This window comes from Phocoena sinus, chromosome 17, assembly GCF_008692025.1.
Source record: "Phocoena sinus isolate mPhoSin1 chromosome 17, mPhoSin1.pri, whole genome shotgun sequence".
In the NCBI taxonomy this organism is placed as follows: domain Eukaryota; kingdom Metazoa; phylum Chordata; class Mammalia; order Artiodactyla; family Phocoenidae; genus Phocoena; species Phocoena sinus.
In genome coordinates, this window is record NC_045779.1 from 15,504,844 (window position 1) to 15,531,646 (window position 26,803).

General features: G+C 37.3%; 1 protein-coding gene across 1 annotated transcript; it reads left to right on the forward strand.

Moving 5' to 3' along the window:
• Positions 1-454: 454 nt before the first annotated feature.
• On the forward strand, positions 455-26,803 carry XKR9 (XK related 9). The gene is given in 5 exon segments (XM_032610332.1): positions 455-726; positions 19,759-19,979; positions 26,177-26,260; positions 26,263-26,346; positions 26,349-26,803. Coding segments are annotated over 5 exon segments (1,116 nt in total).

The window sequence follows — 26,803 nt, forward strand, 5'->3', positions numbered from 1 at the left end:
GAGAGGAAGTTGTCAACTATTAAGTATATCTCTGACACTTTACTTTCCCAAAGCTATATATTATAAAAAGTATATTTAGTGGTAATATATTATTTTTAGAAAAAGTAGGACTTTGATAAAGTCATGGCCTAGGGTTTTTAATACTATACTCAAGATTTTTAGCATCTTTTATGATGTTTCATTTTAGGTGTTGGCAGCTGTAATGAAGAACACTGTGAGACAGAAGATTGAATAAAGCCTTGTAACAACTGGATTAGAGGTTTAGAAAAGAAAGTTAAAATTAGTCACTTTGGTTTTAGTGTTCCAATTTCATAATATTTATTCTTTTAAATAGATTTAGGGAGTAGAAATTAAAATTCAGTGCTACACGAAAGGATGCACTAATATTTGTTCTTTTTTTTTTCTTTTTGTGTGAGAGAAGGAGGTATATAACCAAGAGATATAGTGATTCATAATGAAATATACTAAGTTAAATTTTATGATGTCGGTTCTTGGCATTATAATCTATGTAACTGATTTAATTGTGGATATCTGGGTGTCTGTCAGGTTTTTCTATGAGGGACAGTATGTTTTCGGTATTTTAACAGTGAGCTTTATGCTCTTTGGAACACTTGTGGTCCAGTGTTTTAGTTATTCTTGGTTCAAGGACGATCTAAAGGAATCAGGCCAAGAAAGTCAGCATTGTTTTCTTCTACTTCATTGCTTGCAAGGAGGAGTTTTTACAAGGTGAGCATATACTTTTGATCATTAACACTATTATTCTTTTATTCAGACAGAAGCTACCTTTCTGTATCTGGGTAGTCAAATGTACAAAGGTTCCCTATTTGCATGTAGCACAAGGGTTACTTGCTTCTCACTAGCAGTGCTTGTGTGAGTCATTGAACTCCCAGAATTTTCCAGGTTCATTAACATAATCTTTTAATTTACCTAATTAAGTTACTTTTTCTAATATGTTATTACTTTTTTATGAGAAGGAAAAGGACTCATTTCTATGTCTTGTGAATCTTTTCTCATCTATTTTATATTTTAAGACTGATTATGTAAATATAGCCTTTCACTTGCAACTCTGATAGAGCACTTAATTTTTTAAGTTAATTGTACCATTGAGTTAATGAAGTGAAATTTTTACTGCAATAACGCAGTAACCATGTGGTTAGCTTGGTACAGAATCATCCACAGAACTAAAAACAACCTTAAGAATCATGTTGTTTAAAGCCTGTTTTCTGGTTAAAGAAAATAGAATCTAAATAAGCCTTGAGAATTCTGTGATTCTCCATATACCTAATTTCATATGACCTTTTCTTCATTATCTTAAGAGATTTAATTCTGTTCAAAGTGATATATATATTAAAGGTAAAGAGAAGAATTAAAGACAGATATAAAATCATTGTTTTTCATAGTAAATTTTATCTGTATAAATAGTTGAATTGAAGCCTAGCTGTTATGGCAACATGGTAATTCAGCTTTTGAAAATGGACATTTACAATGTATAAATGTAAAATTGCAGCTTATAGCTGTTGTCACTTTTTAATGTTATAATTGACCTTGCATGGTGTGAAATAAAAGTTTAAAGACTGGTGTAAAAAAAAAAAAGACATATTAAGAGGATAACGTATTATTTTGCTACAGTTAGGTTTTGAAGTTGGGCCATTTTTTTTTTTTTTTTTTTTGTGGTACGTGGGCCTCTCACTGTTGTGGTCTCTCCCGTTGCGGAGCACAGGCTCCGGACACGCAGGCTCAGTGGCCATGGCTTACGGGCCCAGCCTTTCCGCGGCATGTGGGATCTTCCTGGACCAGGGCACAAACCCGTGTCCCCTGCATCGGCAGGCAGACTCTCAACCACTGCGCCACCAGGGAAGCCCTGAAGTTGGGCCATTTTAATAGTCATCTTTCCTGAGAAGGATTTTAGTGGCAGTAGAATTCTAGATGAGTAGTTATTTTCTCTCTGTATATTATATTCTCTCATCTTTTTGTTTCCATTGTCACTATTGAAGAGTTAAATGTCAATCTTACTGTTGCTCTTTAAAAGTATTTTGTCTTCTTTTTTTCCCTCTGGCTGCTCTTATGATTTTTCTCTTTATCTTTGGGTTTCTAAAGTTTGTGATATATCCAGGTATACATTTACTTTTATTTCTCCTGCTGGGGATTTGCTGGTTCTCTTGATACTATAGATTATTATCTTCCATGAATTCTGCACAATTCTCAGCCATTATCTTTTCTAACATTTTCTTTACCATATTTCTGTCTCTTTTCCTTCTGGGACTCCAAACAAATTTAAGGTAGACCTTCTTGCTGTATCTAACATGACTGTTACATGTTAGATTGTTGATTTGAGATTTTTCTTGTTTTCTGAGGTAAGCTTGTATCACTATAAACTTACCTCATAGAACTGCTTTTGCTGTGTTCCACAGATCATTGTGTTTTCATGTTCATTTGTCTCCAGGTATTTTTTGTTCCTCTTTGATTTTGTCAGTGATCCGTTGATTGATTAGTAGCATATTGTTTTTGTTTTTTGCATTCTTTTCTCATAGTTGATTTCTAGTCTCATGCCATTGTGGTCAGAACAGATGCTTGATATAATTTCAGTGTTCTTAAATTTATTGAGACTTGTTTTGTGGCTTGTCATGTGATCTATCCTGGAGAATGTTCCATGTGCACTTGAAAAGAATGTATATCTTGCTGCTTTTGGATGGCATGTTCTATATATAATCTGTTAAGTCCATCAGGTTTAATGTCATTTAAGCCCAGTGTTTCCTTACTGATTTTCTGTCTGGATCTTATATCTCTCCACCGATGTAAGTGGGTTGTTAAAGTCTCCTACTATTGTTGTGTTACTGTCAATTTCTCTCTTTATGTTTGTTAATATTTGCTTTATGTATTTAGGTGTTCCTATGTTGGGTACATATGTATACCCATATTGTTATATCTTCTTCTTTGATTGATCCCCTTATCATTATGTAAGTCCTTTTTTGCCTCTTGTTACAGTCTTTGTTTTAAAGTCTATCTTGTCTGATATAAGTATTGCTACCCCAGCTTTCTTATGATTTACATTTGCATGGAATACCTTTTCCTATACTCTCTCTTTCAGTCTGTATGTCTTTAGATCTGAAGTGAGTCTCGTGTAGGCAGCATATATACAGGTCTTGTTTTTGTGTCCTTTCAGCCAGTCTATGTCTTTTGACTGGAGCATTCAGTCCATTTACATTTAAAGTAATTATTGTTAGATATGTCTTATTGCCATTTTGTTAACTGTTTGGGGGTTGTTTTGTAGTTCTTTTTGGTTTCTTTCTTCTTCTTTTGCTCTCTTCCCTTGTGATTTTTTTTTTTTTTTAAACATCTTTATTGGGGTATAATTGCTTTACAATGGTGTGTTAGTTTCTGCTTTATAACAAAGTGAATCAGCTATACATATACATATGTTCCCATATGTCTTCCCTCTTGTGTCTCCCTCCCTCCCACTCTCCCCATCCCACCCTTCCAGGCTGTCACAAAGCACCGAGCTAATATCCCTGTGCCTTGCGGCTGCTTCCCCCCAGCTATCTACCTTACTACGTTTGTTAGTGTGTATATGTCCATGACTCTCTCTCGCCCTGTCAAAACTCACCCCTCCCCCTCCCCATACCCTCAAGTCCGTTCTCCAGTAGGTCTGCGTCTTTATTCCTATCTTACCCCTAGGTTCTTCATGACATTTTTTTCCCTTAAATTCCATATATATGTGTTAGCATACGGTATTTGTCTTTTTCTTTCTGACTTACTTCACTCTGTATGACAGACTCTAGGTCTATCCATCTCATTACAAATAGCTCAATTTCATTTCTTTTTAAGGCTGAGTAATATTCCATTGTGTATATGTGCCACATCTTCTTTATCCATTCATCCGATGATGGGCGCTTAGGTTGTTTCCATGTCCTGGCTATTGTAAATAGAGCTGCAATGAACATTTTGGTACATGACTCTTTTTGAATTTTGGTTTTCTCAGGGTATATGCCAAGTAGTGGGATTGCTGGGTCATATGGTAATTCTATTTGTAGTTTTTTAAGGAACCTCCATACTGTTCTCCACAGTGGCTGAACCAATTCACATTCCCACCAGCAGTGCAAGAGTGTCCCCTTTTCTCCACACCCTCTCCAGCATTTATTGTTTCTAGATTTTTTGATGATGGCCATTCTGACTGGTGTGAGATGATATCTCATTGTAGTTTTGATTTGCATTTCTCTAATGATTAATGATGTTGAGCATTCCTTCATGTGTTTGTTGGCATTCTGTATATCTTCTTTGGAGAAATGTCTATTTAGGTCTTCTGCCCATTTTTGGATGGGGTTGTTTGTTTTTTTGTTATTGAGCTGCATGAGCTGCTTGTAAATTTTGGAGATTAATCCTTTGTCAGTTGCTTCATTTGCAAATGTTTTCTCCCATTCTGAGGGTTGTCTTTTGGTCTTGGTTATGGTTTCCTTTGCTGTGCAAAAGCTTTGAAGTTTCATTAGGTCCCATTTGTTTATTTTTGTTTTTATTTCCATTACTCTAGGAGGTGGGTCAGAAAGGATCTTGCTGTGATTTATGTCATAGAGTGTTCTTCCTATGTTTTCTTCTAAGAGTTTGATAGTTTCTGGCCTTACATTTAGGTCTTTAATCCATTTTGAGCTTATTTTTTTGTATGGTGTTAGGGAGTGATCTAATCTCATACTTTTACATGTACCTGTCCAGTTTTCCCAGCACCATTTATTGAAGAGGCTGTCCTTTCTCCACTGTACATTCCTGCCTCCTTTATCAAAGATAAGGTGTCCATATGTGCGTGGGTTTATCTCTGGGCTTTCTATCCTGTTCCACTGATCTATCTTTCTGTTTTTGTGCCAGTACCATACTGTCTTGATTACTGTTGCTTTGTAATATAGTCTGAAGTCAGGGAGCCTTATTCCTCCAGCTCCTTTTTTCGTTCTCAAGATTGCTTTGGCTATTCAGGGTCTTTTGTGTTTCCATACAAATTGCGAAATTTTTTGTTCTAGTTCTGTGAAAAATGCCAGTGGTAGTTTGATAGGGATTGCATTGAATCTGTAGATTGCTTTGGGTAGTAGAGTCATTTTCACAATGTTGATTCTTCCCATCCAAGAACATGGTATATCTCTCCATCTATTTGTATCATCTTTAATTTCTTTCATCAGTGTCTTATAATTTTCTGCATACAGGTCTTTCGTCTCCTTAGGTAGGTTTATTCCTAGATATTTTATTCTTTTTGTTGCAATGGTAAATGGGAGTGTTTTCTTGATTTCACTTTCAGATTTTTCATCATTAGTATATAGGAATGCCAGAGATTTCTGTGCATTAATTTTGTATCCTGCTACTTTACCAAATTCATTGATTAGCTCTAGTAGTTTTCTGGTAGCATCTTTAGGATTCTCTATGTATAGTATCATGTCATCTGCAAACAGTGACAGCTTTACTTCTTCTTTTCCGATTTGGATTCCTTTTATTTCCTTTTCTTCTCTGATTGCTGTGGCTAAAACTTCCAAAACTATGTTGAATAAGAGTGGTGAGAGTGGGCAACCTTGTCTTGTTCCTGATCTTAGTGGAAATGCTTTCAGTTTTTCACCATTGAGGATGATGTTTGCTGTGGGCTTGTCATATATGGCTTTTATTATGTTTAGGAAAGTTCCCTCTATGCCTACTTTCTGGAGGGTTTTTATCATAAATGGGTGTTGAATTTTGTCGAAAGCTTTCTCTGCATCTATTGAGATGATCATATGGTTTTTCTCCTTCAATTTGTTAATATGGTTTATCACATTGATAGATTTGCGTATATTGAAGAATCCTTGCATTCCTGGAATAAACCCCACTTGATCATGGTGTATGATCCTTTTAATGTGCTGTTGGATTCTGTTTGCTAGTATTTTGTTGAGGATTTTTGCATCTATGTTCATCAGTGATATTGGCCTGTAGTTTTCTTTCTTTGTGACATCCTTGTCTGGTTTTGGTATCAAGGTGATGGTGGCTTCGTAGAAGGAATTTGGGAGTGTTCCTCCCTCTGCTATATTTTGGAAGAGTTTGAGAAGGATAGGTGTTAGCTCTTCTCTAAACGTTTGATAGAATTCACCTGTGAAGCCATCTGGTCCTGGGCTTTTGTTTGTTGGAAGGTTTTTAATCACAGTTTCAATTTCAGTGCTTGTGATTGGTCTGTTCATATTTTCTATTTCTTCCTGATTCAGTCTTGGCAGGTTGTGCATTTCTAAGAATTTGTCCATTTCTTCCAGATTGTCCATTTTATTGGCATAGAGTTGCTTGTAGTAATCTCTCATGATTTTTTTTATTTCTGCAGTGTCAGTTGTTACTTCTCCTTTTTCATTTCTAATTCTATTGATTTGAGTCTTCTCCCTTTTTTTCTTGATGAGTCTGGCTAGTGGTTTATCTATTTTGTTTATCTTCTCAAAGAACCAGCTTTTAGTTTTATTGATCTTTGCTATTGTTTCCTTCATTTCTTTTTCATTTATTTCTGATCTGATTTTTATGATTTCTTTCCTTCTGCTAGCTTTGGGGTTTTTTTGTTCTTCTTTCTCTAATTGCTTGAGGTGCAAGGTTAGGTTGTTTATTCGAGATGTTTCCTGCTTCTTAAGGTGGGCTTGTATTGCTATAAACTTCCCCCTTAGAACTGCTTTTGCTGCATCCCATAGGTTTTGGGTCGTTGTGTCTCCATTGTCATTTGTTTCTAGGTATTTTTTTATTTCCTCTTTGATTTCTTCAGTGATCACTTCATTATTAAGTAGTGTATTGTTTAGCCTCCATGTGTTTGTATTTTTTAAAGATCTTTTCCTGTAATTGATATCTAGTCTCATGGCGTTGTGGTCGGAAAAGACACTTGATACAATTTCAGTTTTCTTAAATTTACCAAGGCTTGATTTGTGACCCAAGATATGATCTATCCTGGAGAATGTTCCATGAGCACTTGAGAAAAATGTGTATTCTGTTGTTTTTGGATGGAGTGTCCTATAAATATCAATTAAGTCCATCTTGTTTAATGTATCATTTAAAGCTTGTGTTTCCTTATTTATTTTCATTTTGGATGATCTGTCCATGGGTGAAAGTGGGGTGTTAAAGTCCCCTACTATGAATGTGTTACTGTTGATCTCCCCTTTTATGGTTGTTAGTATTTGCCTTATGTATTGAGGTGCTCCTATGTTGGGTGCATAAATATTTACAATTGTTATATCTTCTTCTTGGATCGATCCCTTGATCATTATGTAGTGTCCTTCTTTGTCCCTTTTAATAGTCCTTATTTTAAAGTCTATTTTGTCTGATATGGGAATTGCTACTCCAGCTTTCTTTTGGTTTCCATTTGCATGGAATATCTTTTTCCATCCCCTTACTTTCAGTCTGTATGTGTCTCTAGTTCTGAAGTGGGTCTCTTGTAGACAGCATATATAAGGGTCTTGTTTTTGTATCCATTCAGCCAATCTGTGTCTTTTGGTGGGAGCATTTAGTCCATTTACATTTAAGGTAATTATCGATATGTATGTTCCTATTTCCATTTTATATATTGTTTTGGGTTCGCTACTATAGGTCATTTCCTTCTCTTGTGTTTCGTGTCTAGAGAAGTTCCTTTAGCATTTGTTGTAAAGCTGGTTTGGTGGTGCTGAACTCTCTCAGCTTTTGCTTGTCTGTAAAGGTTTTAATTTCTCCATCAAATGTGAATGAGATCCTTGCTGAGTAGAGTAGTCTTGGTTGCAGGCTATTCTCCTTCATCACTTTCAGTATGTCCTGCCACTCCCTTCTGGCTTGTAGGGTTTCTGCTGAGAGATCAGCTGTTAACCTTATGGGGATTCCCTTGTGTGTTATTTGTTGTTTTTCCCTTGCTGCTTTTAATATGCTTTCTTTGTATTTAATTTTTGACAGTTTGATTAATATGTGTCTTGGCGTGTTTCTCCTTGTATTTATCCTGTATGGGACCCTCTGTGCTTCCTGGACTTGATTAACTATTTCCTTTCCCATATTAGGGAAGTTTTCAACTATAATCTCTTCAAATATTTTCTCAGTCCCTTTCTTTCTTTCTTCTTCTTCTGGAACCCCTATAATTCGAATGTTGGTGCGTTTCATGTTGTCCCAGAGGTCTCTGAGACTGTCCTCAGTTCTTTTCATTCTTTTTTCTTTATTCTGCTCTGCAGTAGTTATTTCCACTACTTTATCTTCCAGGTCACTTATCCGTTCTTCTGCCTCAGTTATTCTGCTATTGATCCTATCTAGAGTGATTTTAATTTCATTTATTGCATTGTTCATCGTTGCTTGTTTCATCTTTAGTTCTTGTAGGTCCTTGTTAACTGTTTCTTGCATTTTGTCCATTCTACTTCCAAGATTTCGGATCATCCTTACTATCATTATTCTGAATTCTTTTTCAGGTAGATTGCCTATTTCCTCTTCATTTGTTAGGTCTGGTGGGTTTTTATCTTGCTCCTTCATCTGCTGTGTGTTTTTCTGTCTTCTCATTTTGCTTATCTTACTGTGTTTGGGGTCTCCTTTTTGCAGGCTGCACTTTCGTAGTTCCCGTTGTTTTTGATGTCTGTCTCCAGTGGCTAAGGTTGTTTCAGTGGGTTGTGTAGGCTTCCTGGTGGAGGGGACTAGTGCCTGTGTTGTGCTGGATGAGGCTGGATCTTGTCTCTCTAGTGGGCAGGTTCACGTCTGGTGGTGTGTTTTGGGGTGTCTGTGGCCTTATTATGATTTTAGGCAGCCTCTCTGCTAATGGGTGGGGTTGTGTTCCTGTTTTGCTAGTTGTTTGGCATAGGTTGTCCAGCACTGTGGCTTGCTGGTCGTTGAGTGAAGCTGGGTGCTGGTGTTAAGATGGAGGTCTCTGGGATATTTCCACCGTTTAATATTATGTGGAGCTGGGAGGTCTCTTGTTGACCAGTGTCCTGAAGTTGGCTCTCCTACCTCAGAGGCAGAGCCCTGACTCCTGGCGGGAGCACCAAGAGCCTTTCATCCACACAGCTCAGAATAAAAGGGAGAAAAAGTAGGGAGAATTAGTAGAAGTATGAGTAAAGAAAGAAGGAAAGGAGGAAAGGAAGGAAGGAAGAAAGAAGCAAAGAAGGAAAGAAAGGAGGGAGGGAGGGAGGGAGGAAGGAAGGAAGGAGGGAAAGAAGGAAAAAAGACAGAAAGAAAGATGATACAGTAAAAATAAAATAAAGTATAATATAGTTATTGAATTAAAAACTTTTAGAAAAAAAAAAAAAGGGACGGATAGAACCTTAGGACAAATGTTGGAAGCAAAGCTATACAGAGAAAATCTTACACAGAAGCATACACATACACCTTCACAAAAAGAGGTAAAGGGGGAAAAATCATAAATCCTGCTCCCTGAGACCACCTCCTCAATTTGGGGTGATTCGTTGTCTAAAGGAGGGAAGGAAGGAAGGAAAGAAAGAAAGAACGAAGGTAAAGTATAATAAAGTTATCACAATTAAACTTAATTATTAAGAAAAAGAATTTTTAAAAAAAAGTCATGGACGGATAGAGCCCTTGGACAAATGGTGGAAGCAAGAGTATACAGACAGGATCTCACACAGAAGCATACACGTACACATTCACAAAAAGAGGAAAAGGGAAAAAAATCATAGATCTCGCTCCTAAATTCCACCTCTTCAATTTGGGATCATTCCTTGTCTATTCAGGTATTCCACAGATGCAGGGTATATCAAGTTGATTGTGGAGCTTTAATCCGCTGCTTCTGTGGCTGCTGGGAGAGATTTCCCTTTCTCTTCTTTGTTCTCACAGCTCACAGGAGCTCAGCTTTGGATTTGGCCCTGCCTCTGCGTGTAGGTCGCTGGAGGGCGTCTGTTTTTTTCGCTCAGACAGGACGGGGTTAAAGGAGCCGCTGATTCGGGGCCTCCGGCTCACTCAGGCCGGGGGTTGGGGGATGGGGGTAGGAGGGGCACTACGTGCGGGGCGGGCCTGCGGCTGCAGAGGCAGCGTGACGTTGCGGCAGAGGCCGGCGTGATGTTGCACCAGCCTGAGACCCGCCGTGCGTACTCCCGGGGACGTTGTCCCTGGATCCCGGGAACCTGGCAGTGGCGGGCTGCACAGGCTCCGCGGAAGAGGGGTGTGGAGAGTGACCTGTGCTCGCACACAGGCCCCTTGGTGGCGGCAGCAGCAGCCTTAGCGTCTCCCGCCCGTCTCTGGGGTCCGCGGTTTTAGCCGCGGCTCGCGCCCGTCTCTGGGGTTTGCGCTTTCAGCCGCGGCTCGCGCCCGCCTTGGGGGCTCGCGCCCTCAGCCGCGGCTCGCGCCCGTCTCTGGGGTTCGCGCTTTTAGCCGCGGCTCGCGCCCGTCTCTGGAGTTCCTTTAAGCAGCGCTCTTAAACCCCTCTCCTCGCGCACCAGGAAACAAAGAGGGAAGAAAAAGTCTCTTGCCTCTTCGGCCGGTGCAGGCTTTTCCCCGAACTCCCTCCCGGCTAGTCGTGGTGCACTAACCCCTTCAGGCTATGTTCAAGCTGCCAACCCCAGTCCTCTCCCTGAGCTCCGTCCAAAACCAAAACCCGAGCCTCAGCTCGCAGCCCCGCCCGCCCCGGCGGGTGAGCAGACAAGCCACTCGGGCTGGTGAGTGCCGGTCGGCACCGATCGTCTGTGCAGGAATCTCCCCGCTTTGCCCTCCGCACCCGTCGCTGTGCACTACTCCGCGGTCCCGAAACTCCCCCCTCTGCCTCCCGCAGTCTCCGCCCGCGGAGGGGCTTCCTAGTGTGTGGAAACTTTTCCTCCTTCACAGCTCCCTCCCACTGGTGCAGGTGCCGTCCTTATTCTTTTGTCTCTGTTTTTTCTTTTGCCCTACCCAGTTACGTGGGGAGTTTCTTGCCTTTTGGGAGGTCTGAGGTCTTCTGCCAGCCTTCAGTAGGAGTTCTGTAGGAGTTGTTCCACGTGTGGATGTATTTCTGGTGTATCCGTGGGGAGGAAGGCGATCTCCGCGTCTTACTCTTCCGCCATCTTCAAGGTCCCCCCCCTTCCCTTGTGATTTGATGACTATCTTTAGTGTTATGTTTGGGTTTCTTTCTCTTCTTTTGTGTGTATATCTATTATAGATATTTGGTTAGTTATTACCATGAGGTTCATGTATAACAATCTGATCATTATACTGATAAGTGATTATTTTAAGGTGATGATGGTTTAAGTTCAAGCACTTTCTAACAACCGTGCATTTTTGCTTCCTACCACCCATGTTTACTGTTTTGACATCATATTTTACATCTTTCTGTTTTGTGTATCCCTTAACTACTTATTGTGAATATAGATGATTTTACTACTTTTATCTTTTAACCTTCCTACTAGCTTTATGAGTGGTTGATCTACTACCTTTACTGTATATTTGCCTTTACCAATGAGATTTTTCCTTTCATAATTTTCATATTTCTAGTTGTGGTCTCTTTTCCTTAGAGAAGTTCCTTTAACGTTTCTTGTAAAGCTGGTTTAGTGGTTCTGAACTCTTTTAGCTTTTGCTTGTCTGTAAAACTTTATATTTCTCCTTCAAATCTGAATGATATCCTTGCTGGGTAGAGTATTCTTGCTTGTAGGTTTTTTCCTTTCATCACTTTGGCTGTATGGTGCCACTCCCTCTGGCCTGCAAAATTTCTGTGGAAAAGTCAGCTGATAGTCTTATGGGAGTTCCCTTGTACATACAGAGATTCTTCATTCTTACTGATTTCTTTGCTTAGTAGTTAGGGATGTGGGGACAAGTAGGTAGCCATTTGGAAAAAAATATGTGAATTATAACTGGACCTTCACACAAAGTTCAGGGTTAGCCCATGCTCTAACATGGCACGTGATCTTGAAAAGAGTTTAGCCTGTTCTGTGATAAAGGTGAAATCTTTAGAAGTATATTGATAGAAACATAGAGATGAGTACAGTATTGGGAGAGTTTTAAAATGTTGTAGTTTATGTCTTCAGCTTCCCAGTCTTTGATATGACAGAACATGTGCTCTAACTCCTCCTAACCAGAAGAAAATCTGAAAGGATAAACTGGCAGAGTTTTGTTTCTGGAGCAGCACTAGGCACCCCACCCCTCCCCAACCCCCAACACTAAATCCCAAACCACAAGGACAAGAAAATAGTTTTTTCCCCTGTTTGCCATTCAAGTGGACAGACCACAGATTGTAGAAATTGACCAGAATGGAAGTAAGAGGAAGCAATGGCCAGTATATGCAGCATAAGAACAGTAACGGTTTTGATTCACTTTAGAGTTGGGATAATTTCAGATTGCATGTTATGGACTATACATCTAGGTAAAATACCAGACACCAGGATAAATTTCAAATGAATCAAATATTTAATGTAAAAATACTTATATTATAAGAAAACATGGGAAAATTCCTTTATAGCCTTGAAATGGGGAAAGCCTTTCTAACCATAACTTAAAATCCCTAAGCTATAAAAATTATAGATTTGATAATAAAAAATGCATGCTAATTAAAAAAAGCAAAAATCTCCCAAACAAACAAAAGCAAAGCAAAAAGGAAAACAGCTTTAACAGGAGAAAATATTTGCGATTTTGAATAGAAAAAGGGCTAGACTTTTAGTATTTAAAGAGCTTCTGAAGTCAAAAAGAAAAAGGTCATCCATCCAATTGAAACATGGGAAAACAGTGAGGATAGTTCAGAGAAGAGGAAATGCAAATGGCTCTTAAGTTGTCTGAAGGATGCTAAGCCTTGTTCATAATTTTAAAATTGCCAATTAAAACTTCGCTGAGGGCTTCCCTGGTGGCGCAGTGGTTGGGAGTCTGCCTGCCGATGCGGAGGACGCGGGTTCGTGCCCCGGTCTGGGAGGATCCCACGTGCCACGGAGCGTTTGGGCCCGTGAGCCAGGGCCGCTGGGCCTGCGCGTCCGGAGCCTGTGCTCTGCGGCGGGGGAGGCCACGGCAGTGAGAGGCCCGCGTGCCGCAGAAAAAAAAAAAAAAAAAAAAAAAAAAAACTTCGCTGAGATATTCTTCACCTACCAGACTTGCAAAAATCCAAATGATAATACGCTCTCTTGGTAAGGCATGGGAAAACAGGTATTCTCATACTTTGTTGATGGGAGTATGGATTGGTTATGGGAGTATGGATTGCCCACCATCCCTGTGGAGGGCAGTTTGACCATATTTCAAATACACATACCTTTAGGCCAGAGGTTCCTCTTCTGGGAATTTATCGTACTTGCAGACATGTAAAATGACATATGCACAGCTTTTCAATTGTAGTATTCTTTGTAACAGCAAAATATTAGAAACAATTGAAATGTCTGTTGGTAGAGTTTATGGTATACCTATGCAATGGCACACTACATAGCTATTACAAAGGATGATAAAGTAGTTTATGTACTGAAATGGAAAGATCTCCAATATGTACTTTTAAGTGAAAAGACAAGGTGCAGACAGCAGGTATGATATGCTACAGTCTGTGTAAAACAAAGTGGTGAAAAGGCATATATACTTATGCTTGCTTGTATATGCATAAAGAAACTCTAGAAGGGTACACATGAAAGTAGTAACCGTGAATTCTCATGGTCATAGGGGAGGGTGAAAACTGGGTAGTTAGGTCATAGGAGTGGCATGGAGTTTTTTCAGCGAATAACTTTTAAAAAAATGTTTGAATTATTTGAATATTTTGCCTATTCAAACAAAAAAAGAAGAAAAGGAAAAATTGAATTAGGTTTGCTATTAGTGATAAACAGATTCTTGATAAACAGACACTTCCCTCTTTTTGTTTTTCTTTTTCTTTGTATTTTCTTAGTGCAGGAAGTGGCAGAATACTGAGATGAATAGTGAGAAATGAGCAAAAATTAAAACATAATTAATTTAAAACATAAGTTCATAAAAATGGGAAAATTATCCAAGGGTCTGTCTAAACTAAGTATGGAAAAACCTGAGATTTACTGAACTACAGATTCACTTCCCTACAGAATAGATAAATTGAGTTTGTGTTGGTAGATGAAAGACAAGGAATGTCAGCATGAATTATTTATTAGGTGTAAGTGCCTGTTGCTACTAAGTATGTTCTCACTGCTCAGGGGTCTGTGGAGTAGAACATTTCATTTTCCAGAATATAAATTAGATGACACTTCTGTATTTCCATTTTATGTACTATTTGTGATAAAACCTTTCTCCTTGCCAAAGGAGACTTTTCCTTTGATGGGTATATGAAACGCATTTGTATTATTTAAAATATGGAAGTTACTGTTGCTCTTTTAAAATAACTGGTAAAAAAAGTTCAAATCGTGTGAAAGAAAGTACAATGGAGATGAGTCTCCTTCCTTCCGCAGGTCCCTGGGCCCTTCTTTATAGAGTTTCTTAAATGGGCATTAAATAGTTGAACATTTTTTCTTACCTATTCTTCTATTTAAAATGCTTTAGAGAGAGGTCATCTGGTAATGTTCAAATTTCCTAGGGTGCAATATTTATGAAACTTGAGGATCTGGGCCCTTTACTTAAATCTCTAAATATTTGAGGATTTTCCGAGGTATCTTATTGTTGTTGATTTCTCATTAAATGTTGTTTTGATCAGACAACATAATTTGTGTGATTATAGTCTTTTTACATTTATTGATTTGTTTTATGGCCCAACATATAGTCTAACTTGGTGAATATTCCATGTGCATTTGAAAAGAATTTGTAAATTGCTCTTGTTGAGTGTAGTGTTCTATAAATGTATAAATTAGGGCAGTATGTATCAACATATTATTAAACATTATTATAAAACGTATTATTATTAAACATATTATTAAAATCTGCTATATTCTTACTGATTTTTTTCTTTTGGCCTACCTTTTCTTTCAATTACTGAGAGATGAGTGTTAAAACACTCTAATATTGTGGACTTATCTTTTTCTCCTTGTACTTTGACAATTTTTGCTTTGTGTATCTTCAAATGCTATTATCAGGTACATTCAGATGTCTTCTTGAAAAATTGATTCTTATATCATTATGACATGACTCTTTATCTCTGTTAATACTCCTTGATTTGAAATCTATTTTGTCTGGGATACTAATATAGCCATACTAACTATTTTTTTGTGATTTCCTTTCAAACTATTTGTGTCTTTTTTGTTTTTAAATTTTATTTTATTATTTATTTTTGGCTGCGTTGGGTCTTCGTTGCTGCGCGCAGGCTTTCTCTAGTTGCGGTAAGTGGGGGCTACTCTTTGTTGCAGTGCACGGGCTCCTCATTGCTGTGGCTTGTCTTTGTTGTGGAGCATGGGCTCTAGGTGTGTGAGCTTCAGTATTTGTGGCATATGGGCTCAGTAGTTGCAGCTCGCAGGCTCTAAAGTGTAGTCTCAGTAGTTGTGACACATGGGCTTAGTTGCTCCGCGGCATGTGGGATCTTCCCCTACCAGGCCTTGAACCCGTGGCCCTTGCATTGTCAGGCAGGTTCTTAACTACTGTGCCACCAGGGAAGTCCCTCAAACTACCCGTGTCTTTATGTTTAAAGAGAGTCTCTTCCAAATCATATAGAGTTGAATCTTGATTTTTTTATCCAGTTTGACAATCTTTTATTGAAACTTTTAATCCATTTACATTTCATATATTACTGTAATTATTGATATAGTTGTCTTCTGGGCCAACATATTGTTTTGTTTTTATTTTTTCTGTTTGGGTTCGTTGAGCTTTATGTTGTTTTTGATCAAATTTGGAAAATATTTTTCGCCAGTATGTTGTCAAGTTTTTTTTTTTTCCTGCCCCATTCTCTCTCTCTGTTTCTTTTGGAACTTCAATTACACCTTTGTTATTGAGGTTCTGTTAATTTTTTTCACTAATTTTTTCTCTCTGTGTTTTGTTTGCTAATTTCAATATCTGGGTCATCTGTGGCTATGTTTCTATTAACTGATATATTTCTATTAACTGATTATGCTCTTTAGCGTAAGTTACATTTTCCTCTAAATTTGCATATCATTTAATTTTTTATTGTATAGTGGACATTGTGATTGATACCTTGTAGAGACTCTGGTTTCTGTTATCTTCCGTTGAAGAGAAAGCAGATAGTTAAATTATTGGCAAATTACCTTGACGTGATACAGAGGCTTGGTTTAGGCTTTGCTAGGGAAGGTCTATTTTGCTTTTGTTCTTAGTCCTAGGGGAAGTCTTACAGACCTGAAGTATGGTCTTTACTCCTAACGTATCACCCTTTTGGTGTTTCAGTGGGATGCTTGAAGTATTTACCAAGCCCCTCCAGTTTGGTGGAACTTAAACTCCAAACTCTTCCCTGTGGTAGATAGCTGCCAAAATCTCTGCTCATTCTTGCCATTTTTCCTCAGTTCCTTGGAGCCTCACCCTAGATATACATAGTAAGGGGTTGGCCAAGGATTTAAGGAGGGTATATGCAGATTTGGGAGGTTTTTTACTCTGTGGCTCCCTCTTTTCTAGGATCCCTCTTAATTTCTAACCACTCTGGCAGATTCAACCTTAGTTCTCTCACTCTTTGAGCCAGTAATAATTCGACTTTCTGCTTGAGCTGTATCTACTTTTTGCCATTTGGACTGTGGGATGCTGGTAGAGGAAAAGCCAGATAAATGCATCTCATGCAGTGTGGTTCCCTTCTTTCAAGGGTTAAGTGCCCTCATCCTTCTTTCTACTTTTGGTTGCTCTTTAGTGCCTTGTTTTCTTTAATATTTTGTCTGTAATTTATCATTGTCATCAGTAGGAAGATGAGCTTGATACAAGGGAATCTCTCATCACTGGAAGCTGTTTCCTCTTTATCTCAAATAAAAGAATACATTGTGATAAGATATGCTAAGAAAGCTCCTTCTGTTTCTTTTTCTTTGGCCTCTTCATCATTTCTCCCATAAAACTGAAACAATATCCTATTGATTAAAAAATTATATTCATACTCCCCTTCTCATGAAATTATCCTCAGATAAGCAGAACTTTGTATAGGTTTGCTATTAATTGCTACAAAATTGGAAAATATTCCTCTCTAAAGTCACTGGAAATATTAATGTGCACATCTGTAAACAGCTCCATCTTTCTTTTGTTGTTGTTGTTTGTTTAACAGGCCCTGATATATCACTTAACATGTGCCAGTTACTGGTCTAAACATTTTACATGTATTAACTCCTTTAATCCTCATATCAACCCAATGAGGTAGATATGATGATTACCCCCTTTTTCAGATGAGGAAACTGAGGCATCACTAGGAAGTGATGGAGCAAGGATTTGAATCCAAGCGTCCCGGCTTTTTTAGAGTCTGTACACTTCATCACTGTACTCTAGTGGCTTTCTCACTCTATGTGTCTGTACTGATTTTGTTCTAGGCATGTACTTGTTAATATTTGTGAATTTTTCAAGTTTTTCAATTAGCAGTATCTATCCTCCTGCTTTAAAAGGATAGATACCTTTAAGAACATACTGTATTACATATCAGTCTTACATAATATACATACAGGAACTCCCTATTGTGCCAGATACCCAGAAAAGGCTCAAACATAAATTCACTTATAAATCTCACCTATAAATCCTAGACAGTGTTAATCATTTTTTTTCCTATACTTTTACAACATAGTATTTACATTTCTGTTGAGTGGTTATTTCTTCTCCCTTGTATTGCAGCTAGCAGTTTATAGGCTTGACCTTCCTATTAGGTTGTAAGGTCATTGAAAGTGGAGGTCATGTCTTCATCATTTTTGCAGACATTCTACCCTGGCATCTAGTCCACATTGAATATAATGGACCATGTTATTCTAAAACTGTGATGGTAAAAATATACTTTTATTTGCTAGGTGAAGAATCTTTGCATACCCATATATGTATACATCTTGTTTAAAATGAGAATATCTTATATTTATGTTTTACTTTCAACTTTCCAAAGTCCTTTCATATCTACTGTCTCTTTATCTTTATGGAAAGATTGTCATGAGCTCTCATTTATTCATTCATTCAGTAAATATTTTCTTAGAGCAGCTATGTACCGGTACTATTTTAGTTTCTCAGGATATAGCAGTGAACAAAACGAAGTCCCGGCTTTCATGCAGATTTCATTCTTGTGAGAAGGTACAGATAAGCAAAAATGTGTCAAGTGATGATAAAGAAAAATGATGTAGGATAAAGAGATAGAATGTGATGGATGGTGTGATCTGGAAAGACCTCTGTGAGGAACTGGTATTTGAATAGAGACCTGAATGAAGTTAAGGAGTAAACTTGCAAAATCTCTGGGGTTTAGGAGAGTTCCAGGAAGAGGGAGTAGCAAAGACAAAGGCCTTTAACTTGGGAAAAACAGTAAGAAAGGTACACTGAAATTGTGGGAAAATTAGAGGGAAAGGCAGATTATGGAGGGCTTTGTAAGATGGGGTAAAGACTTTGTGTTTTATTCTAAGTATGATGGAAATCATTGGAACATTTCGAGTGGAGGGATAACATCTAAATTATGGTTAACAGGTTCAATCTAGATGCTGTGTAGAGAATAGGATGTATAGGAAGCAGGAGTAGAATCAGAGAGACCAATTATGAGGGTATCAAAGTAATCCAGGCCAGAGATATTGGCTGCTGAAACTAGGATGGAGGTAGTGGAAGTGATAAGATGTGTTTAGATCTGGATATATTTGAAGTTAGAGCTAAGAACCAACAGAACCTGCTGAGGAAGTTTTATAGGGTATGAGAAAAAGAAAGAAGTTGGAAATTATTCCCACATTTTTGGTCTGAGCAACATGGCGCATGTTAGTGCCATTTACTGAAATGGGAAACATTGACAGAAGGAGCAAGTTGAAACAGGATATATATCACTGCCCTCATTTTATATATGGGGAAACTGAGGTGTAGATAAAGAGTTTTGATAAGCTTTGGGCTAGAATCCTGGTTGTCTTATTGCTAGCCTCAGATATTTTTGAAATAAGTGTTTCAGTTATTTTTGTTATTAATTTTACTTGGATGATGATAAGTCATGTTCATTTAAAAATTCTTTGTAAAGAAGAGCCTGAGCAAGGATGTTTTAGGAGACTTTGAAATTTTATGTTTTCCAGGGTGGTAATGGTCACAGAGCCTAGCACCTTGTAGATTATGGAGTACAGCTGACCCTTGAACAACATGGGTTTGAGCTGTGTGGGTCCACTTATATGCGGATTTCTTTCAGTACTAAAGACTACAGTACTACACGATCTGAGGTTGGTTGAATCCACGGATGTGGAACTGAGGATACAAAGGGCCAGCTATCAATTATGTGTGGATTTTTTTGACTGCACAGAGGGTTGGCATCCCTAACTCCACGTGTTCAAGGGTCAACAGTAATTATTTGCTAGATTAAACTGAAAGGAGATTGAATCTCATCTTCAACCTTGACATTATCATAAGGGCATGTATTTGTCTTTTAGTTAAGATAAATTGCATGAAGTGGAAATTGCAGTTTGTCTTTCAGAAAATAGTGGTTAAGACTAGGAATGATAAGATATAGGTTTGGACTTTAGGTCTGCCCCTTACTCTCTGCGTAACTTTCAGCAAATCACTCTACTGTTCTCAGCCTAACTTTTCCTGTCTGTGATTTGGGAATAATACCTACTCATCTCTCATAATAACTGTGAAGATGAAAGAAGATCATGTATGCTTAACAGTGCTAGCACACACTGGCACATCAGACATGCAATAAAAATTGTGGCGTCTTAAACCTCAATAAAGCTACAATGAAATATTTACATAGTTGAGAGAAATTTGTAGTAGAGAAAGTTTGTGGGAAAATTCTATTCTTAAACACATGTTGCTTTTTTTTCCAAAATTATTATGTAATTAACACACATGTTATAAAGAATCTATTACTGAAGATAAATATTCATGTTTACTTTACAGGTATTGGTTTGCCTTGAAAAAGGGTTATCATGTGGCTTTCAAGTACACCAGCAAAACGGATAACTTCGTGGAAGAACAAATCGATCCTCATAAAGAAGTTATAGACAGGGTGACAGACTTGAGCATGCTCAGGCTATTTGAGACCTACCTGGAAGGCTGCCCACAACTTGCTCTTCAGCTCTACATCCTTCCGGAACATGGTCAAGAAAATTTCACTCAGTGTAGGTCTTAATAGCCTGTGTTAGATGGATGCCACTGATATTTTATGTCAACTGTGTAACTCTTTGGCAGGTTTTAGAATTATTTTTATTGTTTTTCTTTTTAGAATTATGTATTTTTTTTTTGAAAAAGAAGTACATGGTTCAAAGATACTTTGAGGTATATAAAGGTATACTGTCTCCCTCCCCCTTCTTCCTTTCCCTTCCTTTGTCTGCCCAGAAAACAAACTATTTTTTTGAACATTTTATTTATTTTTATCTTTTTAACAGATCTTTATTGGAATATAATTGCTTCACAATACTGTTAGTTTCTGTTGCACAACAAAGTGAATCAGCCATATGTATACACATGGCCCCATATCCCCTCCCTCTTGAGCCTCCCTCCCATCCTCCCTATCCCACCCCCTGTAGGTCATCGCAAAGCACCCAGCTGATCTCCCTGTGCTATGCTGCTGCTTCCCACCAGCCAACTATTTTACATTCAGTAGTAAAACAAACTATTATTGTCAGCTTTCTGATGATTCTTTCAGAAAAAAAATGTAAAAGCCTATCTTTCTCTTTCCTTCTCTCTCTCTCTCTCTCTCTTTTTTATAGAAATGGTAGCATAAAAGCCACCTTTGTTTTTTGCACTTAACATATCTTGGAGATCTAAACATATCAGTACAGAAAAAGCGCCCTCATTTATTTTTCTTATCAGCATAGTATTACAAATTATGGATGTATCATGAATTATTTAACAGGCTCCCTCTTTATGTTAATATAGGTTGTTTCTAATATTTTACTGTTGCAAAAAAGCTGCAGTGAATAGTCTTATGCATGCATTCTTTTGCATGTGTGAAGTTTAGCCATAGGGTAAATTCCAGAATCGCAATCATTGGGTGAAAGTGCAAGTGCTACAAAACTAATGAAAGTTTTGCAAATCGGTTGATATGTTGCTCTTTTATAGCAGATTTCCTCATTAGGGTTAAATGTACATTTTTAAAGGACAATTTGGTATTTCCATTAAGAAAATCTTTTAATAGGTGTTTAATTTGAGATGTTAAAAGAACTATTTATTTGCTAAAAATAGTCCCAGTTTTCATTAGTGACTAGGATTCCATGCAGACTTGGATTCACCTCAGAGTAACAGATTGTCCTCTCCCCTGGAGTTCCCTCTATGCTAGACTCACCTGTGAGAACACTTCATTTCCCCAAACAGTCTTCTTGGTCCCAGTTTCCCACAAACCTCTAGATTGTAGTCCCTTCTAATATTTTTACCTTTACTTTGATTGTTAGTGCACCACTGAAATGAACCTACTGTGTATGAGACCTCTTTTTCCTTGTGATGCAAAGAATTTGTGGGTTGGGATTTATTAGTCCCTGAAAGCTAAAGTTCAGCATATAGACTTTACAACCTGTATTATGGTAGATCTACTGATGTTAACTGTGGCTGCTTCTGTGTGGTGGGATTGTGAATGATTTTATCTATTTCATCTTCCTTATACTTTTCTGAATTTCCAAATTTTCTACAGTAATAACCATGTATTGTTTTGATAATCAGGAAGAATAATTCAAAATGTAAAAAAAATCAGTTTATATATAGAACTACTTCAGAAGACTGAACAAATTCTTTTATCTTTGTTCCTTCTGAAATCATGCTAAAGAGGAGAGTAACAAGTAAAAACGGTATAAACCCATAAGGACAAAGAGAATGCAGAGTAGAATAGCAGATTAGAAATGTCAACAAATATTTAGGAGATGGAAAGCAGTTAGAAAACTTGGGTTATTCAAATCAGTTCCACCACCACTAAAAGGCTAGATTATTTGAATCAACTCTCCCCCTGAAATTATCTAAAAGAATTGGTTAAGTACTTTCAAAAGTCTTCATAAAAGCTTAAAACAATCTGATACAACAGGCAAAAATATGCATGAAAGTGGGAATGCAGCAGGGTTGAGTAGGACTGTGAAGGCTTTATGCCCTGAGGGTTTTTACTGAACCTTATAAACAAGCAGATTCAGTTTTGATGGCTTCCCAGGGTGTGGAGGACTGGAGACAAAACTCAGGGTCTTCACAAGGGAGGGACATCTGGTAGAAAATCCTAATCCGTAAAACTGGCACTCCAAAAGTCACCCTCCTCAGGGTAAAAGTGAAGTTACCTACCTCTAAATGAAACTTGACTGCATAAACAGAAATAGTGCTATGTGGCTAAGAAAAAGATAGAATGAAGACAAGCAGTAGCATGAAAGTCAGGTGGAAGATGGATGGAGTTAAACTGTTTTAAATTCCTTGTATAGTTCAGGAGAAAGGTAAAGCAAAAGTGGATCCGCGTGTAAAACAAAAACAATTAGACCCTATTTTTGAAAAGAAGAATGTAATATTAGGAAAACAGAATTATGTTAGTGTGCTTGGGCTGCCGTAACAGAATACTATAGACTGGGCAGCTTAACCAACAGAAATATATTTTCTTACAGTTCTGGAGACTAGAAATCCAAAATCAAGGTGCCAGTAGGGTTGGTTTCTGGTGAGGACTCTCTTTGGGTTGCAGATGGCCACCTTCTTGCTGTGTCCTCACATGTCTTTCCTCTGTGTATGGAGAGAAAGAGAGATCTCTGGTATCTCTTTCTATTCCTACAAGGATACCGGTCCTATTAGATTTGGGCCCCACCTTTATGAACTTGCTTAACCTTAATTATCTCCCTAAAGACCCTATCTCAAAGTATAGTCACATTGGGGGTTAGGGCTTTAACATATGAATTTTGGAAGAATACAGTTCAATTCATAAAAGACATGAAAGTAAGCATTTTTTAAAAAAGAAAATAAAGAACAGTAAATTACAGGGATAAGAAAGCTGACCAATACCACAAATTTCACAAGAGAAAGAAAAGTAATATATTTTTATTATTTTAATACTCTTCTATCTAATTTTTTTGGCTGTGTACTCTGATTGGGTTTTGATTTGATAATGATTTTATGATATAATTTCCACAGAGAGAAAAGAAAAATTCAATCTTTTTTTCTAGCATAGTTAATAGAAATTAGTTTTTTGTTTATTTTTAATTTAGAGAAGTTTCAACTTCACAAAGTATTCATAATATTATAAGTATATTTTTTGATTGTTGTCACATTTGGGGACAACTCTACCAATGTCTTCAATAATGTGGTATAAGATCAGAGTATATCAAGATTTTTTTTGATGAAGTAACTAATTTTAAATACTGTTTGAATTGACAACACTTGTTTATTGTCAATGTGTCCTTTAGTGAATAGTGGGAGTCTTTTGTTTTCTTTACTGGTGTCAATAATGTCAAATCAGAAGAAATTAATAAGAATCTGTATAGATGTGATTGGGCAAGGTCATTTCATATCGGGAGAAACGCATAAGCAAAGGCGTGGTTTGGCAAAGACAAGGAATTCCTTTTGGATAGAGTATAATGTACAGATTAGATTAGCAAAATGAGAAAAAATATTGGAAACAGGTAGGTAAGTGGGAAATGGGAAATAACGTCAAACTAATAGTGCCAGCTGGATGAGGATAGACCATCATGCCTTAATATTAAGGAATCAAAGGCCTGTTGACAGCAAGATAGTGAAGTGTTAAGATCAGGCAAACTACTTGAGAATCCTAGATCTGTTACTTACTAATCATAATTATTCAAGCAAATCTTGTAAACATATCCCCCTAAGCCTAAACTGTTCTCAACTCAATTTCCCTTTAGCCAGATCCCCAAAATGACCACAGCTTGCTTCAGTGCACCTAGGGAAAATGTGAGAGAGGAAACGTAAGAGACAGGGAATTTTAGCAACTGCAATGAAAATACCTTTCCAACTTTTATAAAATATATATGACAAAGTGAACACATTGCCAGGGCTTTGCCAGGCTTGGAAGGAGTCTGGGCAAGTGTAGGTCCCTGAAATTTAAGCTTCACTACCTTCATGATCAATCTACCTGTGAGGTAAAAATACTGATTAACTTTAAACTTTGATATGTTTAATATGCATGTTGTGATTTCTAGGGAAGCCATCAAAGAATAAAAACAGCATATCTCCGAAGGATGTGGGTTACTAGATTGAAAGGTTGATAAAAACGGCCCATACCATTATAACATTTCAGAGACGCAAAGGTGAAGATAAGATTCTAGAAGATTTGAGAGAAAATAAAGATCATTTAAGGATAGGGAAATTGAATGGCTTTGAAATTCTTAACCATAACACTTGAGATTAGAATTTAATAGATCAATGACTTCAAAGTTTCAATGGAAAACATTTTTAAACTTTGAATTCTATTTCTGTTGAAACTGTGTATCAAACATGAAGGTAGAACAAAGACATTTTGAGACATACATGGTCTCAAAAGTTTAGCTTAGGTACAACTTTTCTCAGGAATGTCTGGAGAATGCTTGATCAAACCGTGAGAACGAAGCAAGAAGGAAATATTGGAACAGGAAACAGGAAGTCAGCACTGAAGAGAGGTGAAGGGAAGTTCTGGGAAGACAGGAAGCAAACCTTGACAGCAGCCACCTTTAAGCAGAAGGATCATATTATTAAAAAACAAAAAACAAACAAAAAAACCCTAATAGATGTATATAGGGGAGTTTAATTAATTAATTTGAAGAATTTGCTGAGAAATACTGATAAGAGTCATGAAAAACTAAGCCAAGTAAGTAACAATGAAAAGTTTTAAAAGAAAGGAAATATGATCAGAATGTAGTACTTGGCTGAGCAGTCAAAGAGGCTGTACTTATGTAGTCATAATAGGGTAAACACTGAGTATTGATTTTACCAAAAATTGTGATGTTACTCTTTTGGGTAGAAGGAGGGAGAGGAAAATGGAAGGAGGGTGTGTATATATGTGTGCATGTGCAAAAATTTCCCCTTCCCACGTAGGAAATTAATAATCAGAGTCTAAAGTAGATAAATTAAGAAATAACACAGTATGTGTTTTATTTAGAAATATGGCAATACATGTCAGAAGTAAAGGTAGAAGAGTTGATAGTAATTTTTTCTGAGGGTCATGGCTAAGAGGTGAGAAGGGGTAGAGCAGTCTACTGCTATTTTCTTATAAGTTCTTTAGCACTTACCAACTTTCAAAAACAATGTATATGTACTGGTTTGGTAGAAATTAAAACCAGTTATAAAAAAGATATCACAGGGAAATTTAGGGGAAAGTGATGTTTTAATTCAAATATTTTTGAATTAAAGAAGAAAGAAAAGAAGCCCAACTAATTTTGCAGTTCAGAGTGGTATATGCTAAAACCAGGAGAGTTGACAAAGACACTTATAATCGTCTTCACTAGAGGATCTATCTTAAGTCTGCCTTCCTATCCTAATATATAGCCCTCCAGTGAGGCTAAATGGGAATGATGAGCATTCTCTATTTTACTCCAAATTATTTCCTTCTAATTCTCTATATCTTTGCTTTCAGTTTTATAAGTCCCCAGCTTTGAGTTCACATCCTTCTACTCTACCATCTTGAGCTAATCTCAGTCTCCAGCTTTGAGAGTGGGGCTAATGACATGCCTTTCCAAAGTAGTAATGAACTTACTTTTCTGTTATTTGTTGGGGAAAAAATGGGATAAAGGTGCCAAGCCTACAGAAATTTGTAAGTTTTAGATCGTGTTTGTTCATTTGATCCATCATCTTAAAGATATGGGAAATTGAGCTGTTGATACCTCATACTTACATTAAATTTTCTGTTTAAACCTCTCTCCCTTCCTTTCTTCCTGCCCTCTTCTCTCTCATGATGTCATTTCCTAGTGAATTAGGTATATGCCCAAGGTCAAAGCCAAAAAGACGGAAAAGCTAGGACTATAACTGTAGTCTCTTAGAGAACTTCCAGAGTATGCAGTTTCCATTGTACCAGTTGCTCAATAAAATTTGTCCAGTGAATTTATTCACAATCTTATAAAGCAGTCTGATGTAGTGGTTTAAGCACACCAACTTTGGAATCAGGCAAATTTCAGTTCAAATCTCATCTCTCTGAACTTGGTGGCTGTGTGACCTTGGGTCAAGAAATGTATATATATTCTCTAAGCATTAATTCCCTCATATGTAATACAGGAATATTAATATCTATTTCAAAGGATTAAATGAGATGAGTATATAAAGTACCTGATGTGTTTATGGGTGTGTATATACAGATGAAGCATGTATGGCATATAGTAATTTAATATTGCTATTATTATTCCTATAACTGTATCTTAAAAAATTTTTTGTTTTGTAGATGCAGCCATCATGGTCTCTTGCTGTGCTATTTCTTGGTCGACTGTTGATTATCAAGTAGCTTTAAGAAAATCCTTACCTGATAAAACCTCCTTAATGGACCCTGTCCTAAACTCGTATATCTCTTTACAAGTTTGTTTACATTATTATCTTGGATGTTGAGTGTTGTGCTTCTTTATTCTTAAATGTTAAGATTGCTTTATTCCTGTTGTTTATTTCTTTGGTTTTAGGTATATTGTGGGCATTTAAAGAACAAACTGATTTTTGTGCTTCCATAAGTATGGAATTCATGTACAGGATTGTTGTTGGATTCATTCTTGTCTTTACATTTTTTAATATTAAGGGACAGAATACCAAATGTCCAATGTCTTGTTATTATGTTGCAAGGGTATTGGCCACATTGGGGATATTGATTGTGTTCTGGTCTTACCCACTCTCTGTTTTTAATTCAGACTATTTTATACCTGTCAGCATCACTATAGCTCTTACTCTTCTCCTTGGAATTATTTTTCTTATTGTTTATTACGGGACTTTACACCCAAACAGAAGTGAAGAAACAAAACTGGATGAAGTTGATGGAAAACCAGTTCAAAGAGATTGTAGAATGAAGTATTTCCTAATGGAATAA